This window comes from Ylistrum balloti, unplaced genomic scaffold (genome assembly GCF_031769215.1).
Source record: "Ylistrum balloti isolate Yb309-2 unplaced genomic scaffold, AGI_CSIRO_Ybal_v1 Utg369636, whole genome shotgun sequence".
Lineage (NCBI taxonomy): Eukaryota > Metazoa > Mollusca > Bivalvia > Pectinida > Pectinidae > Ylistrum > Ylistrum balloti.
This window is the reverse complement of record NW_026781899.1, coordinates 161,425-177,905: the sequence shown is the minus strand read 5'-3', so window position 1 is coordinate 177,905 and position 16,481 is coordinate 161,425. Positions and strand designations below refer to the sequence as shown.

At 36.2% G+C, this 16,481-nt stretch overlaps 1 protein-coding gene across 1 annotated transcript in view; it reads right to left on the bottom strand.

The window, feature by feature from the left end:
• Nucleotides 1-1,965: 1,965 nt before the first annotated feature.
• LOC132553248 (RAB11-binding protein RELCH homolog) overlaps nt 1,966-16,481 on the bottom strand; it is a 146,166-nt gene continuing 131,650 nt past the window's right edge. Inside the window, exon 27 of the mRNA XM_060217478.1 lies at nt 1,966-2,104. Within this exon, the coding sequence (XP_060073461.1) occupies nt 1,966-2,104 (139 nt within the window). The remainder of the gene's footprint in view (nt 2,105-16,481) is intronic.

Genomic DNA, 16,481 nt, shown 5'->3' with positions numbered 1-16,481 from the left:
TTGTCTTCAGCCAGTCACAAACTCATCCAAAAAACAGGATAACATTTATTTCACACTAACTGAGAATTTCACCATTTTATTTCTGCCTTGTTGACAAGAGAAAAATAGGTAGAAGTTAAACCTGAGGGAATGTTTATCTGTGTAAAGTATTCCACAGTGTGAAGATCAATCGAAGGAACACGAACCAATTTATTTGTAACGATTTTGACGGGAAGAAATTAGAAGACAGTCTATGAATGAATGGTAGATATAAAGATGACTGATAATCTAATATAATTGATCTTTGCAATTAATCATAGATTTCTGTAATATACTGTTAAATCATTATTTTTTGTGGGGGAATTATTTTTGTTTAAATCTACAAATTTACCATGTCTATAAATGGATAATTGAATAAAAGTTGACATAGACTATAGTACTAGTTGATCTTGTTAGCAAGTTTTTATCCACAAAATTAAACACACAAAAAAAATGTACAATTTTGGAAAAAAACTGAAAATTAACTTCACAAAATATGTATCTTTTGACAGTAAGTGTTAATAACTGATTGATCTCACAGATGCAGTAATAAATTTACTTTCTTAGTGATGCAATACAAAATGTAAAATATTATATCAAGCATTCTAAAGTTTTCTTTCAAGTGTAATTTGTAACTTTGACCTTGGGAAAGTATAATCATGACCTTGGAAAAGATACTGGTTGTGAGTTGTGAGTGTATATATATATATATATATGTATCTAATGCAGGGCTTCTCCTGTAGTGATTAAAAAGGGTATTTAAAAAAGTCACAGGACGAATGAATGGCCCTAAACATGAATGCATTTGAGATGTGTAACGCTCAGACAAAAAAAAAAATATATATATATACATATATACGTAGGTGTACAAAGAATGATACTCTATTACTAGATGACGTGTATAACAAAACACACACTTTTGTCTGGAGGATGAGACATGAACAAGAAAGAATTTAAACATCAGTTGTAGCCAGAAATATGTTAATATCATGTCTGCATCTTCTACCATCAAACATTGAACAGAAAATGGATGGCAAGCAATACTTACTATTCATTATCACAAATCACTATGTGTTTATACAGTCTTTTCTCACCATCTGCTAACGGCCGACATGAAATACGTGCAGAACCAAATAATCTACATTTATAATATACCAAGTACTGCTTGTTGATCTTTATTCATAAGGCAGATTTTTTTTTTTTTTCGTAAGAAAAATCAAATTGAATGTAGAAAATGGCTTCTTGTTTGCATGTGAAATAAATGTGACGTTTCATTGAAAAAAAAAACATTGGCAGATCATTTTATTCATCAAGCAACAAATTTGAAACTCAGCTTTTGTTTAAATATTTCAAAGCTGTTAAGTCATATACATGTATGACAGCGTTACAAATTAGGAGTGAATACTTGTGGAGCTAAAACCTTACAAAGACATTGTTCAAGTCTCTCATCATTATACAAAAGTTTATCTAAAATATAAACCATTAGTTAACAAGGGAATGCACTCTCACACTTTTGTTGGTATGGGTTCACAGTCTAGATAACTTTAAGAATAGAAATGCAAGTGATTTTGAACACCCCTCCCCATCTTCACTCACTCTTAAACAAAACAGGGGTATAAAAATACCTTCTCTTGTTGAGTTAACGCAAAGGTTGGGTTCTATATTTGACTAATTTTTCCTTGTAATGATAGATCTTAAGAAGTTTTTTTATTACTTTTTACTGGTAAAGGGTAAAAGATGGTGGAGATGTTCAGATGATTGACTACTTTTTCCTGGTGATAATGAGTAAAAAGCTTGCATTTGAAGTTGTCTCATTTGTTTGCATGTTTGGCTACTTTTTCCTGCCGCTGATGGTGGAGATCAATATTAGAAAGCTTCACTACATTTTCCTGGAGACAATAATGGATTAATTTTCATCAGAGGTTGTCTCAATGTTTGCCTGTTTGACTACTTTTTCCTGGTGAAGATGGTGGACAAGTTTGCTTTGGAGGTCGTATCCTTGATACGTGACATCATACGTGATTTCATGTCCTCCGAGGAAATTGGTGTGTTGCCAGCTGCAGCATAGGCTGGGGAAGCAGTAAAGCTCCTACAACAGAAAAATCATCAGTTTTAACACAAGAAATTAATCTAAAATTTCACATTTTACTGATTTCCTGAAAATATTAAGACAATCACCTTTTTGCACTTATCATGCAATAAGCCCACAATGTCCAACACCAAAATTCTGACTGAGATTCAGGAGATCCAGGGCTTATTGTAGTACAACACAATATCATTGGTTGGTAAATCTGCAGGTGGCTTATAAGCAAGCATGGCTTTATCACTTAATACAGTAATTGGTTATGTTTAAGCCACAAATTTAGTCATTACTTCATACTATGTGCAAATGATATTCATATGATTTTTTTAAAGAATATATTCCACACTAAAAAAAAAAATACCTGCAATTGAACTTTTAGAGATTTTTTCCAACAGACACGAAATTAAAAGCAACAACTTATAGAAGCAGCAACAATATGAGCTCCACAGCTAACTAAAGAGGACTCGGGGAGAAGACATCGTATAGCTGGCCCCCTATTAGTAACTTAAATGGAGAATTTGACAGCCATGAACTACAGGCAGAGTGATTCATCACACTCGTATATGCCGCCATAACTTAAGAAAATAAATGTCATCCCTATGTCTATGCTTTAATGGGGATTATCGAAGACATGATCTTTAAATGCTGTGAAAAGTTTCTAATTTTCACTTTGAAGTTTTTGCAAACACATAGAAAGAAAATAATAGTACATACAGCTATAAGAAGACATGACAAGAGGTTCAATGGGCCTGTATTGTATTTTGAATCATCAAATAAGGCTATACTCTGATTCCATATAAAGGATTACATTGGAATCAAGTTCTTTAAAGAACGATCTTTAGAATTATGAATATCGATTCTGGTGACCTTTTTTCATGAACTTTTCAATCTGAAAAGGTGTTCATGATCATCAACAAACGCATTGTATAGCCTATTTCTTGGGGACGGTATTTTTGTAAGTTTGTTGTACGTTCACATGATCGCAGAAATTTAATCTGTAAAATAACGAGACCTGTGTATATCAGATGTTGTTTAATGTCCACATCAGGAAATTTGAATTTTGATCGCTTTTGAAGAAAATTGTCAAAACTTTGACCCATCAAAAATTACCGGCTATATGGTACTTCTGTAACATGTGATCCCAGAGTACCCACGAGGTCACGTATATAAATATGAGATTCTGAAGCATCCTATGGAGGAAGGCTACTTGAACCGGACCAGATTGATCTGTAGTGCTGTGCTATGTGCCCGTTTGTTCCTGAGACCTGGTCCTAGTCTTGTAACCTTCAGATGACTCACCAGAGACAAAGATAAACGCCACCCTCTTATTTCATTTTCGTGCTTCCAAATACCCTCCAATAAAATTAACTTCAAAACTATTCTTTAAACGAATCTTTCAATAACAAATATCAAGGGACGAAATATGGGAACTGATACAGGAAATTTATGCATAAAGCTGAGCCAATGTTTTGATGAAAGAAAAAAACAGAACTCAATCACATAATACAGAAAATGAGTTTGAAACCCCACAGGTAATTCAGAAACACTTCCTCTAGTAATATTACTTCACAAAATTTATAGTCGTCTTGAAGAATTTCAGACACTAGCAGGAACCAAATGGCTAACGATGTTTTTCAGACAATTTTGAAGAGAGTATGACGACAGAAAATGTCACAGAAGATTCTAAAATGACACACAACTTTGCCAGTTCCTTGTCTGGTCACATTCAATTGAAAAAAAAAAAACATATGACAAAACGAATAAATTGAAAAATAATCATAACAAAAAAAAAGTAAATAAAAAGATCTACAGACATGTGACACATCAGTTTCCAAGCTCTGGGGAAGGAACTTTGGCCTTCCGAATTCAAATTAAAATGCACAATAGTCAGCATGAAATAATGGAGACACATTTTTCCTGTGTCAGATCTTTCCTGTCCATAGTCAAGTCCTATTCACAGACAGAGCATTAATTTTTCCCCGCAGACAGTGAAACATGTTTCCAACTCCACTAATGACAACAGACTTTTCTCAAAGCTGTGATTTTCTCCTTCAAATTTTTACGATCTCATCCCTCAATCTGACGAGAAAAAATGTTTTTTTACTGAATCCTGTATATACAAATGTAATCATCCTAAACTTATAGTCCACAAAGATTTTTTTCCGACCAGTTTCATTTTTTTCCCCCCCAAATCACATTTCAGATTTTGAAAGGTACAAATTTCACGTTTGTTTGAATGAAGCAAATGTGCTGATCACATGCGAGAATAAATGGGAAATCGGAAGCATGATGGTACGGGAAATTGATTGGTTTTATGTCACACATTCAAATTATTCAATGAGAGAACTGAAGGAGTTGAGAATACACCAGCTGTTTTCTCGCAGGATATTGCTTCTTTTTATTTAACAGGATTTAAATCCAATATTACCACCTATTAGCAGACAAGTCTTCCTTATTTAATAACTTAAGTAATACAAAAAGGAGGGGATGTGATGTGGCCCATCTCTGTGGCCCCCGTGGCCCCCCTGGCCCATCTCTGTGGCCATTCAGTGACAAGATTGATTTTTTCGCAGAAAAATACTTTAGGATCTGCAGCAGAGTAATGGTATGTTTTTCAAAACAACAGATTGGGGGTCAAAATTGGAGATATAACATGATCAAAAAATATTTGTTAAGTTCTTAAAAGCTCTATATTTGAGTGTTTTTGGCTATGTAGGTATGTAACACGTTTTAATGCTTATGAATTAAGCTGGAAAATGTGAACTGATAAAGTAGGTCACAGTGACAAAATTTACAACAGTAATGGCTGACCTATTTTCACATCAGATAACCTAACACTTAAACCATTAACAAACCTTACAATATCTTGACAACAGTGCCAACACTGAGGAATCAACTTTTTATCCATACTTGGCAAATTGCTGACCCCATATGACCTTGGTCACAGCATCCAAAACAGAGTCACATAGTGCGTTTTCAATATCACTTCGCTCTTTCTTGGAGAACGCTAGTCTGATTTTGATCAGAAATGGTAGAAATTTTCTTAGGCAAGAGTTTATCCAAAAATTATTCAGGGAAATGCTGGTTGACTCCTTAGGTCCCCCTTCCCAGTCTTTGCCCTTCCCTTGGGATTCCAAGTCTTTGCCCTTCCCTTGGGATTCCCAGTGGGATTCCCAGTCTTTGCCCTTCCCTTGGGATTCCCCGTCTTTGCCCTTCCCTTGGGATTCCCAGTCTTTGCCTTTCCCTTGGGATTCCAAGTCTTTGCCCTTCCCTTGGGACTGTTTTGCACACCTAGTATACTTGTTGATGATAAATTTATCAGGCTTTCTATCACCCATTTTAATAGATGGTGTGTGATGGCTTGATGCCTTCCTTTGTTGTATTTAGTCATCACCCATTTTACTAGATGGTGTGTGATGGCTTGATGCCTTACTTTGTTGTATTTAGTCATCACCCATTTTACTAGATGGTGCGTGATGGCTTAATGCTTTCCTTTGTTGTATTTAGTCATTACTCATTTTACTAGATGGTGCATGATGGCTTGATGCCTTACTTTGTTGTATTTAGTCATTACTCATTTTACTAGATGGTGCGTGATGGCTTAATGCTTTCCTTTGTTGTATTTAGTCATCACCCATTTAACTAGATGGTGCGTGATGGCTTGATGCTTTACTTTGCTGTATTTAGTCATCACCCATTTTACTAGATGGTGCGTGATGGCTTAATGCTTTCCTTTGTTGTATTTAGTCATCACCCATTTAACTAGATGGTGCGTGATGGCTTGATGCTTTACTTTGCTGTATTTAGTCATCACCCATTTTACTAGATGGTGCGTGATGGCTTAATGCTTTCCTTTGTTGAATTTAGTCATTACTCATTTTACTAGATGGTGTGTGATGGCTTGATGCCTTACTTTGTTGTATTTAGTCATTACTCATTTTACTAGATGGTGTGTGATGGCTTGATGCCTTACTTTGTTGTATTTAGTCATCACCCATTTTACTAGATGGTGCGTGATGGCTTAATGCTTTCCTTTGTTGTATTTAGTCATCACCCATTTAACTAGATGGTGCTTGATGGCTTGATGCCTTACTTTGTTGTATTTAGTCTAACTTTATGGTAATTCTAGGTATGTAGTCTTAATTACTTATTTTGTGATGTCACTGAAAACTGCTGAAAATCAATAAAAAATTTTAAATGTTGAAAAAAAAAAACCTAATTCTTTTTAGTGTTTTTAGCATTCTATTATAAATCCTTGTAATGACTGTATTTATGATGAAAGGCGAGACAAGAAAACATAAAAAGGACCAGACCCTTACTGTTGTTGGTCTAGTGTTTTAGTGACTATTCAATACACATTAATGGCTGTTCTACTTTAGCTAAAAACTCTTCTCAACGGACAGTCATTCCAGGATGCAAATTCTAGCACTAGAGATATACAACAGTCTGTTAACCCTGTCATTCCATAGTGAGACAAGCCAAGTACTTAATCCTAGTTGAGTTGAAGTCATTTAAAGGGGTGGTCAGGTTGTAAAGAAGTAACCAAACTGAATGTTTTAAGGGTTGCTATGGATTTTACCACCCCAATAAATTGCTAAATTGATGTCAAATTATGTCTTCTCCAGTGTGTATAATTAAGGCTGACATGGGAATTAACCACTTAACCACTAACTTTCCCCCAGTCTACATACTTTCTCTTTCCTCCACCATCCCTGTGCATATGTCCTTCCTCTCCCAAGCAACTTACCTCTCCATATCCTGAGATAGGGCCTCTAATTTTCTCTGATGCTTTCTTATACATCAGTTACATTAATCTTTCACCTTCTGCTGCTCCCTAACACCCACCCACCTTGCCCACCTCCTTCCCCGTCCTCATCCCTGCCCCCCCCCCCCCCCCCCCCCCCCCCCCCCCCCCCAAATACCTGCTCCCATTGGTCACTTTCCCATCCTTCTCTTTCTCTCTTATCCATTCTTCTTCCTCATTACCTATACTTTGATTTTATCCTACATTTACATCTCTCTATCTATCTGCAGCCTTAAATACTCTTCAGATACCAGCCAGGTCATGGAAACCATATGAAATGTGATACTGATCAATCCTAATAGTCCTCCGATTGGCCAATACAAATTGTCCCTAAACATCGTATAGCTTGTAATTTTCATGCGTCAAAATTATCGTGATTTTCTTTTGAAACGATCAAATTACATTTCAACGAATAAATTTCAGGCTCTGGATGTGAAAGGTCATCTAATAATATATATATTTCACTGATTAATTGTTGTGATCACATTAACGTACCACAATATAACAAAAATTGCTTCTCCACGAAAGAAACTGTCTTGACGCTATACCTCCACACAAATGTAACTGTCTGTACGCTATAATCAGGCAAGTTTGGTTATTTTTTAACCTTTCTGATTAATAACATTGCTACAACAAACATGAAAATCTATACTGCGGCAAGACGTAGACTTGTTAACCATACAACTGCTATATATAGTTGTCACTTCTTTTCTCCTCCGAAAGTTTTGTGTCGAGAGAATCTGCTAGTCAATTCTGGGTCTCTGTTTACAAGTCGCTGAGTTAAAGTTTACATCAAATAACAATAAGTTCCAATAATAAGCCCATGGCTGGTTAGCCCATTCTCATATCTATTTTTTGTGTTAAATCAAAAACAAATGTTGTTAAATTAAAAACAAATGTTGTTAAATTGAAAACAAATGTTGTTGAATGTTGTTGAATTGAAAGCAAATGTTAAATTGAAAACAAATGTTGTTAAATTGAAAGCAAATGTTGTTAAATTGAAAACAAATGTTGTTGAATGTTGTTGAATTGAAAGCAAATGCTGTCAAATTGAAAGCAAATGTTGTTGAAATGAAAACAAATGTTGTTGAAATGAAAACAAATGTTGTAGAATTGAAAAAAAAATGTTGTTGAATTGAAAACAAATGTTGTTGAAATGAAAACAAATGTTGTTGAATTGAAAACAAATGTTGTAGAATTGAAAAAAAAATGTTGTTGAATTGAAAACAAATGTTGTTGAATTGAAAACAAATGTTGTTGAATTGAAAACAAATGTTGTTGAATTGAAAACAAATGATATTTCAATGCAATAAGTCTACATCTAATGGCCAAAGAGTTAAAAACTTAAATTGAACTTACTGAGCTTATTGAAAGATAAAAAATATAACTTTTTATTTGTACAAATTTGCTAATATTTCACTTGAATATCTTTAAACTGTTTGATCATCAATAATGGCCAATGTACTTAGAATGAATTCGGTTGAAACTTGATTGAAAAAGGTATAAATAGAACTCTAGACTCACTGGGCCAACACATAAACTCCGTCAAAAGGGTGGGCTTATCAATGAATATAGCCGTTTACTGTCGCGTTTCTACCTAAACAGTGATATGTGTGATGGGACATAGTTCACAGATACGGGCTTATTGTCTGAAAAAATATGGTACAATATTATAACTTTAGGTTTAAAAAAGAGTTTGCAAAGGGAAAATAAATATGAAGTGAGTTATCAGTATCTCTAGTATCTAAAACACAACTGTCAAATACATTAGATAGAATATATCAATTTAGGCAAGTCAAGTCAAAGACTTGAAAAGTAAACTTTTGACATAAAAGCTTGCTCATCATTCTGACATTTTTTGTTTCCCCTGAAATTTCAGCAACCTTGAGTATTCTAAATTTCTATCTTCACGACACCAAAATTACAGCCAGGAAGCAAACAAAAGTTTTAGATACAGCAGAAAATGGTATGTTATATATCAGGCTTAACGGTACTAACGTTCCCCAAAACATAGCCAGCAAATTGACTTTTAGCTAAAATACACGACGACGTCAAAGCGACCTCCATCATCAATCATTTCATTATCCATCAAAATTGTTATGAGAGGCACAGATTTCTAAATACCACTGTCGGAAAGGCAATTAGTCAAAAGATGATCGCACGACATAAAATCAATATCATACAACTAGTATGATGGAAGTAGTAAAGTAACTGAAGACCGATGGGTGAAAAAATTTGTACGCAGAACCAGTGGGTAGATCGTGTGGTGATGATGGTTTGATCTGGTTCTTTATCTATCATCATAGATGGTCATTTAGGTACAGCCTTTCTGTGTATGAGATATAGGGGATGTTTTGTATATGTGTGTCTTTGTTTGACTGGATAAGTTTCCTGTAAACCCCTGACCTCATGATAGTGTGGAACTGTTTTCGACTTTATAGTGCTACCACACTGAAATATATTGCTGAAGGCCCACAGCTGGACACTCCACCAGGTCACATTATCCTGACAACAGGCAGACCTGTTGTTACACTACCACACTGAAACATATTGCTGAAGGCCCACAGCTGGACACTCCACCAGGTCACATTGTCCTGACAACAGGCAGACCTGTTGTTACACTACAACACTGAAATATATTGCTGAAGGCCCACAGCTGGACACTCCATCAGGTCACATTGTCCTGACAACAGGCAGACCTGTTGTTACACTACCACACTGAAACATATTGCTGAAGGCCCATATCTGGACACTCCACCAGGTCACACTGTCCTGACAACAGGCAGACCTGATGTTACACTACAACACTGAAATATATTGCTGAAGGCCCACAGCTGGACACTCCACCAGGTCACATTGTCCTGACAACAGGCAGACCTGATGTTACACTACCACACTGAAATATATGGCTGAAGGCCCACAGCTGGACACTCCACCAGGTCACATTGTCCTGACAACAGGCAGACCTGTTGTTACACTACCACACTGAAATATATTGCTGAAGGCCCACAGCTGGACACTCCACCAGGTCACATTGTCCTGACAACAGGCAGACCTGATGTTACACTACAACACTGAAATATATTGCTGAAGGCCCACAGCTGGACACTCCACCAGGTCACATTGTCCTGACAACAGGCAGACCTGTTGTTACACTACCACACTGAAATATATTGCTGAAGGCCCATAGCTGGACACTCCACCAGGTCACATTATCCTGACAACAGGCAGACCTGTTGTTACACTACCACACTGAAATATATTGCTGAAGGCCCATAGCTGGACACTCCACCAGGTCACATTGTCCTGACAACAGGCAGACCTGTTGTTACACTACCACACTGAAATATATTGCTGAAGGCCCATATCTGGACACTCCACCAGGTCACATTGTCCTGACAACAGGCAGACCTGTTGTTACACTACCACACTGAAATATATTGCTGAAGGCCCATAGCTGGACACTCCACTAGGTCACATTATCCTGACAACAGGCAGACCTGTTGTTACACTACAACAATGCTGAACAATAAGCTGGATGTAGTACCAACCATTTTTATCACAGATTCTGGAATGTCGCTTAGCAAGGAACAAATCCAAAAGTCTTCCTCACAGGGCCAAACACTCAACTAAAGACCAAAAAGTGGGACAGTTTCAATGGAGACACTGTGAATTAAAAGTTGCTTAGAAGGAAGAAAAAAGACTTAAGAATTATGTTGCCTTTTAGGACTAATGAAACAAAGGCATTAGATACAAAGTCTTGTGCCCTTCTTGTCCCTGGCCATAGTGAGTGTGGCACCATCTATTTTACAACAGTATAATACATAAACAAGCAGCTATCTTGTACATGTCACGATAATCAGGCACAGGTCCGAACATCAAAACAACAGTCTTCCTACTTTAAGAATTTATTTTGCGATTCTACTCAATCATCCTATGTCTTTTTATCTTTTATGATTGAAAAAACAAATTCCTGACAGAGTAGAAAGTTTCCTGGATAAAAATGTTTATTACCCTTAACCCAGTCAGAGTAGTATTGATCCTATAAAGAATGCACTTTATCAGACAATGATGCACTTCTGACATTCAGAGATTGAAATTGGCAGCAACTAAGGAGATGAGATTCAATGTTTTTGTACATAAAAAAGGACATTAAATGTGTTGTGAATCAATTACAGTAAAACAATCGCAGCCAGAGGAGTCTTACATGGTAAATGTCATTTAAAAATGTCCCCTTTTTCGAAGCATTCATGGATATTTGTTTCCAGGGTAGTAAAGTCAATAAAATAGAGGTTCATATAGCACAACCAGCAGAATGTTTCAATGACTACGCAGTCACATTCATCAGACAGATGACCAGTTTGAAGCATACTAGCACTAAGTCAGAGGTACCTAGTGTACTACTAGCTGGTAAGGAATCGACATGCGTTTTGGACTTCTGGAGTTCATTCTTATGCTGCATAATTTCATGCTTCTCTCTTGGAATACATATCTTTGAATAGCCTTGTGACACTCTTTGAATGCAAAGTTTTGAGCTTCGAACTTACAGTGATTTCATGCTAAATATCTACAAAACACAGGTATTAAGCTTCCTTCGGACACTGACTTCATGCTCTATTTTAGGAGTTCATTTAGTTTTAAGCTTCCTTCTGACACTGACTTCATGCTCTATTTTAGGAGTACATATAGTTTTAAGCTTCCTTCTGACACTGACTTCATGCTCTATTAATAGTTTTAAGCTTCCTTCTGACACTGACTTCATTCTGTATTTTAGGGGTACATTTAGTTTTAAACTTCCTTCTGACACTGACTTCATTCTGTATTTTAGGGGTACATTTAGTTTTAAGCTTCCTTCTGACACTGATTTCATGCTCTATTTTAGTAGTACATTTAGTTTTAAGCTTCCTTCTGACACTGACTTCATTCTGTATTTTAGGGGTACATTTAGTATTAAGCTTCCTTCTGACACTGACTTCATGCTCTATTTTAGAAGTACATATAGTTTTAAGCTTCCTTCTGACACTGACTTCATGCTCTATTAATAGTTTTAAGCTTCCTCCTGACACTGATTTCTTGCTCTATTTTAGTAGTACATTTAGTTTTAAGCTTCCTTCTGACACTGACTTCATGCTCTATTTTAGGAGTACATATAGTATTAAGCTTCCTTCTGACACTGACTTCATGCTCTATTAATAGTTTCAAGCTTCCTCCTGACACTGATTTCTTGCTCTATTTTAGTAGTACATTTAGTTTTAAGCTTCCTTCTGACACTGACTTCATGCTCTATTTTAGGAGTACATATAGTATTAAGCTTCCTTCTGACACTGACTTCATGCTCTATTTTAGGAGTATACAGTTTTGAACTTCCTTCTGACACTGATTTCATGCTCTATTTTAGGAGTATACAGTTTTGAGCTTCCAACTGACACTGATTGCATGCTTCACATTTTGAGTACATCTAGTCATGGACTCTTTCTGGCACTGCTTTCTTACTTCATTTCTGGAGTCATACATTTTTTAGATTTCCTCTGACACTAATATCAAGTTTCAATCATCAATTGTATAACTTTGAGCATTACTTTGCTATTGATATCACCCCACTTTCAAATTAAGTTTTAAGCTTTCCTTTTCAAGCAAAAAGTCAAAAAGATACTTTAAAAACAGAATATTATTCCGTTCTTGGTGTTGATAATAAACGTTACTCTGATACTGATCCATGCTTACTTTTAAGCTTCATACTGACAATGATTGCAAGCTCAGTTCTTATAGTAAATTGAATTTAAAGCATCATTTTGACACTGATTTCAGGTTCCACACTGGGATTACATAGCTTACAAGCCCACAACATGTTGACATAACATTAATCATTGTACAGATCACTAGAATTTGATTGTCTACCAACTATCCAAGATGTCGGCTAATATCCTCCGAGACTAAATATGGTTGGATGTTTGGGTAATAATGTTGGACACAGTCTTAATGATAAAAGAGCTTTCTAATTACCAATGACATGTTGTATTATCATATATCTCTTTGGTTCTCCAAAACTGATAACTACGTCTTAACGCTTAACATACCAATATTGTGTTGAATGGCATGTAGCGTTCAGACATGTGTCCATTTTAACAGAAACACATAGCTTTGCAAGTTAAAGTACAGTAAACTCTGGTTAATGTCACATCTGTTAATGTCAATTTCTGGTTAATATAATGTTTTTTTGAAACAATGATTTTTCCCTTCATATTCTGAGTCATGGAACTGTTGATAATGTCAATGTTTAGTTTACCCAGTATGTCATATTGTTTTAAAGTGATTGTATTTACATAGTATCATCTACGTAATTAAACTTTTGTTGATATCACTTGGAAAGATGTCCTCTTAACAATCACACCAATTTGGAATTTGTCTGATCTGACTTTGAAGTAATTATATCATTAAAGTTGATAGTGCTGTTAACCTCGTCCCCTTTTTCCTGCTCCAATAAAAAGCAAATTCAAACTTCAGTTTAATATGTACCAAGAAGAAAAAGAAACACAAATACAACTTGACACTTTGATAAAAAAATATTTATGAGCAATATGTCTGAATGTGAAATGCAATAGTTAACTTCAAATATTGGACCATCCGTCTTCAAATTTTCTGATACAGTTGAATCAGCAGAAGTTGTCAGACTGATTCCTAATATCGTGTGTGCCCTCCCTGACCAGCTATAGTGTCTCTAATTCAACGTGACATGGAGTTCATAAGGACATTGACTGTCTGTACAGGAATGTTATTACATTCCCCGTAAATGCGTTGACCAATTGGCAGAGGGAATTTGCCATGTTTACTGTACCCAAAAACTCTTCCATCTAATTCATCTGACAAGTGTTCAACTGGGGACATATCGGAGGTATATGGAGGCCAATCAGTAAGAATGATGTTCTGGGTTGCAAGAAAATCCCTACAAACTCTTGCAGCGTATGATATAGTGTTATCATGCTGAAAGGTCACATGTTACCTTAGAATGAAAGGCACAACATGAGGCACCAGGATTTCATCTCAACAGCATAAATCTGTTAAATTCCCCCTAATAATCACTCAAGGTGTCTTTAAACCATAGGAAATTTCTCCCCAAATTGTAACTGATCCACCCCCAAATCTGTCATGCTCCAGAAAAAACAAACATCTGGAAGATGCTCTCCTTAATGCTAATACACATATTGACAGCCATGGGACAGAAATAACATTCATCAAGACTCCTCCATAAAGAGCCTCGAATGTCTCATTAGGAAATGTCTGGGCGCATGTGTCGTCAACCATCATAACACATCAGGAAATGTCTGGGCACATGTGTCGTCAACCATCACAATACATCAGGAAATGTCTGGGCACATGTGTCGTCAACCATCACAATACATCAGGAAATGTCTGGGCACATGTGTCGTCAACCATCACAATACATCAGGAAATGTCTGGGCACATGTGTCGTCAACCATCACAATACATCAGGAAATGTCTGGGCGCATGTGTCGTCAACCATCACAATACAACATGCTCAACATTGAGATGTCATTGGCACACCAACGCACTGGTGACATGGGCGTGAACTTGCCTCTTGCAGTTTATTTCTCACCATTTTTGGGTGGATTCAATGGTTTCCATTACCAATGGTATTTTGTGTTCTTATGGCTGATGGGAATCTCAAGTGGGCAAGTCTGATGAACCAATCTTGACGTTGTGATGTTAAACGTGGACATCCGTATCTCAGTGTGATATCAATTCTCTCAGTAGTGCTGAGACGTAAAACTGAATGACTTAAGAGTCAATTTATAACTCCTAACTGAGCAGCAACCTGCTGTTGAGTGATTTCTCCCAGCACCACTGCCAGTGTCAGTCCTCTATCAAGTTGGAATAGGCTTGGCATATTTTTAAAAACAGTCATTGATTGTAAATGTATTTGTGTCGTGGTGATCATCAGATATCCACACTACTTTGAGTGGGAAAGAAAGCATGCATTTGTACTGTCATAATATATTGATAATTATGGCACACTGAACGTGGATTACATTTTTGTCACAGATGACAGATTTTTAACATCTATTAAGGGATTAGGTATATTATATTATAAATATTCCTGTGATTTTTCATACAGCTATGTACATTCAATACAAAAAAATATATTACAATTAAATAAGTTGCGTTTCTTTCTTCTTTCAGTATATTATCAAAAGTTTCCGTAAAAGTTATCAAATCAAGATCTTGGGTGAACAAAGACAACAAATCATCGGCTATTTCTAGACAAAGTAAATATGTTCAATAATATTCAATCCTATCAGAAGTCAACACAATTTTCCTCTGATGACAAATATCAAATGTGCGCCATCCTGAGCAAAATCTGAGAGACTACGAAATTATCAAACACTCAAGGCCCCATGTCCGACTGGCATTACTTGTATAATAAAGACTTTCACTGACAGAGATGCTATAAGCTTTCACAGCTTTGTGTTTCAGCGGAGCCTTACAGGACATTGTCCTCATGACATTTATACCCTTAGATCAAATTAGTGTGCAGAGAGAGTGATCGTTAAAGATAGCAACGTTATCGAGGAGAACTTCTGGAATTAACAGTAAGCCAATTGTTGGTTTAGTAAATGGTTGGTTTGTGTGAATCACGCCATTTTGTCCCCAGAATTTAGACGCTGTGGCCATAAAGTATGTAACAGACGGTTTAAGATCCAGAAAAAAAAAATTCTGTGTTTGGCTGTGATAGGTCTTTGACGTGCCCTCAGCCAGTAATTTCTACAAAAATGCTGACACATTGTATAATAGCCCTTGTGAAAATTGACAGACTTAAATGGTGCTATGAATATATTGACAAACCGGTGAGTCCCCACACAGCTTTGTTGACGACAAAATTGGCGAATCTTTGTGTATAATTTTAAGAAAGTGTTGTTTTGCCAATTTGCAGCTGAATCTTTTCCCAACACGGTCTTCTCTCGTTTGATCAGAACTGAACGCTTGTCGAAGCCTTAAGCTCCATATTTAGTCGTAAATAAGCCCATGCCAAGATATAAGCCCAAACAAAATTTTAATATCCTCCAGTAAGTCCACCACCTGATATTTAGTAAAATATGTAATATGTATGTCCTTCCCCTCACCTTCCCACCCCCTACTGTAACCACATCTCTTGAAGGATAAATTCAGTCCATATTTTGAGTTATTATTTTTTTCTGTCCAGGATGCTATTTCATAAAATCATAAAATCTATGTCATTGCCCCTAAGAGAGATCAAAACTGTGACCAATTTAATCATTTAGACAAATGCCCTTCGAAAGGCGACAAACAGAATTCTCATTAACTGAACAGAAGTGCAAAATGTTTTTGCGGTGGTGTCACACTTTTTTTGTTAAGTGCAAAGTTTGAGTTACCGTCAACTGAGTTTTAAGGTAATCATTTATTTGTTTATTTGTTTGGGGTTTTAAATATCTTAGCAACAGTTTCAGTCATAGCAAGATGGTATCTACATGCGCTAGGCCACTAAAACATTATTTCATAGTGCTATCACACTGGAATGTCATAACCTGGACTCAGCAA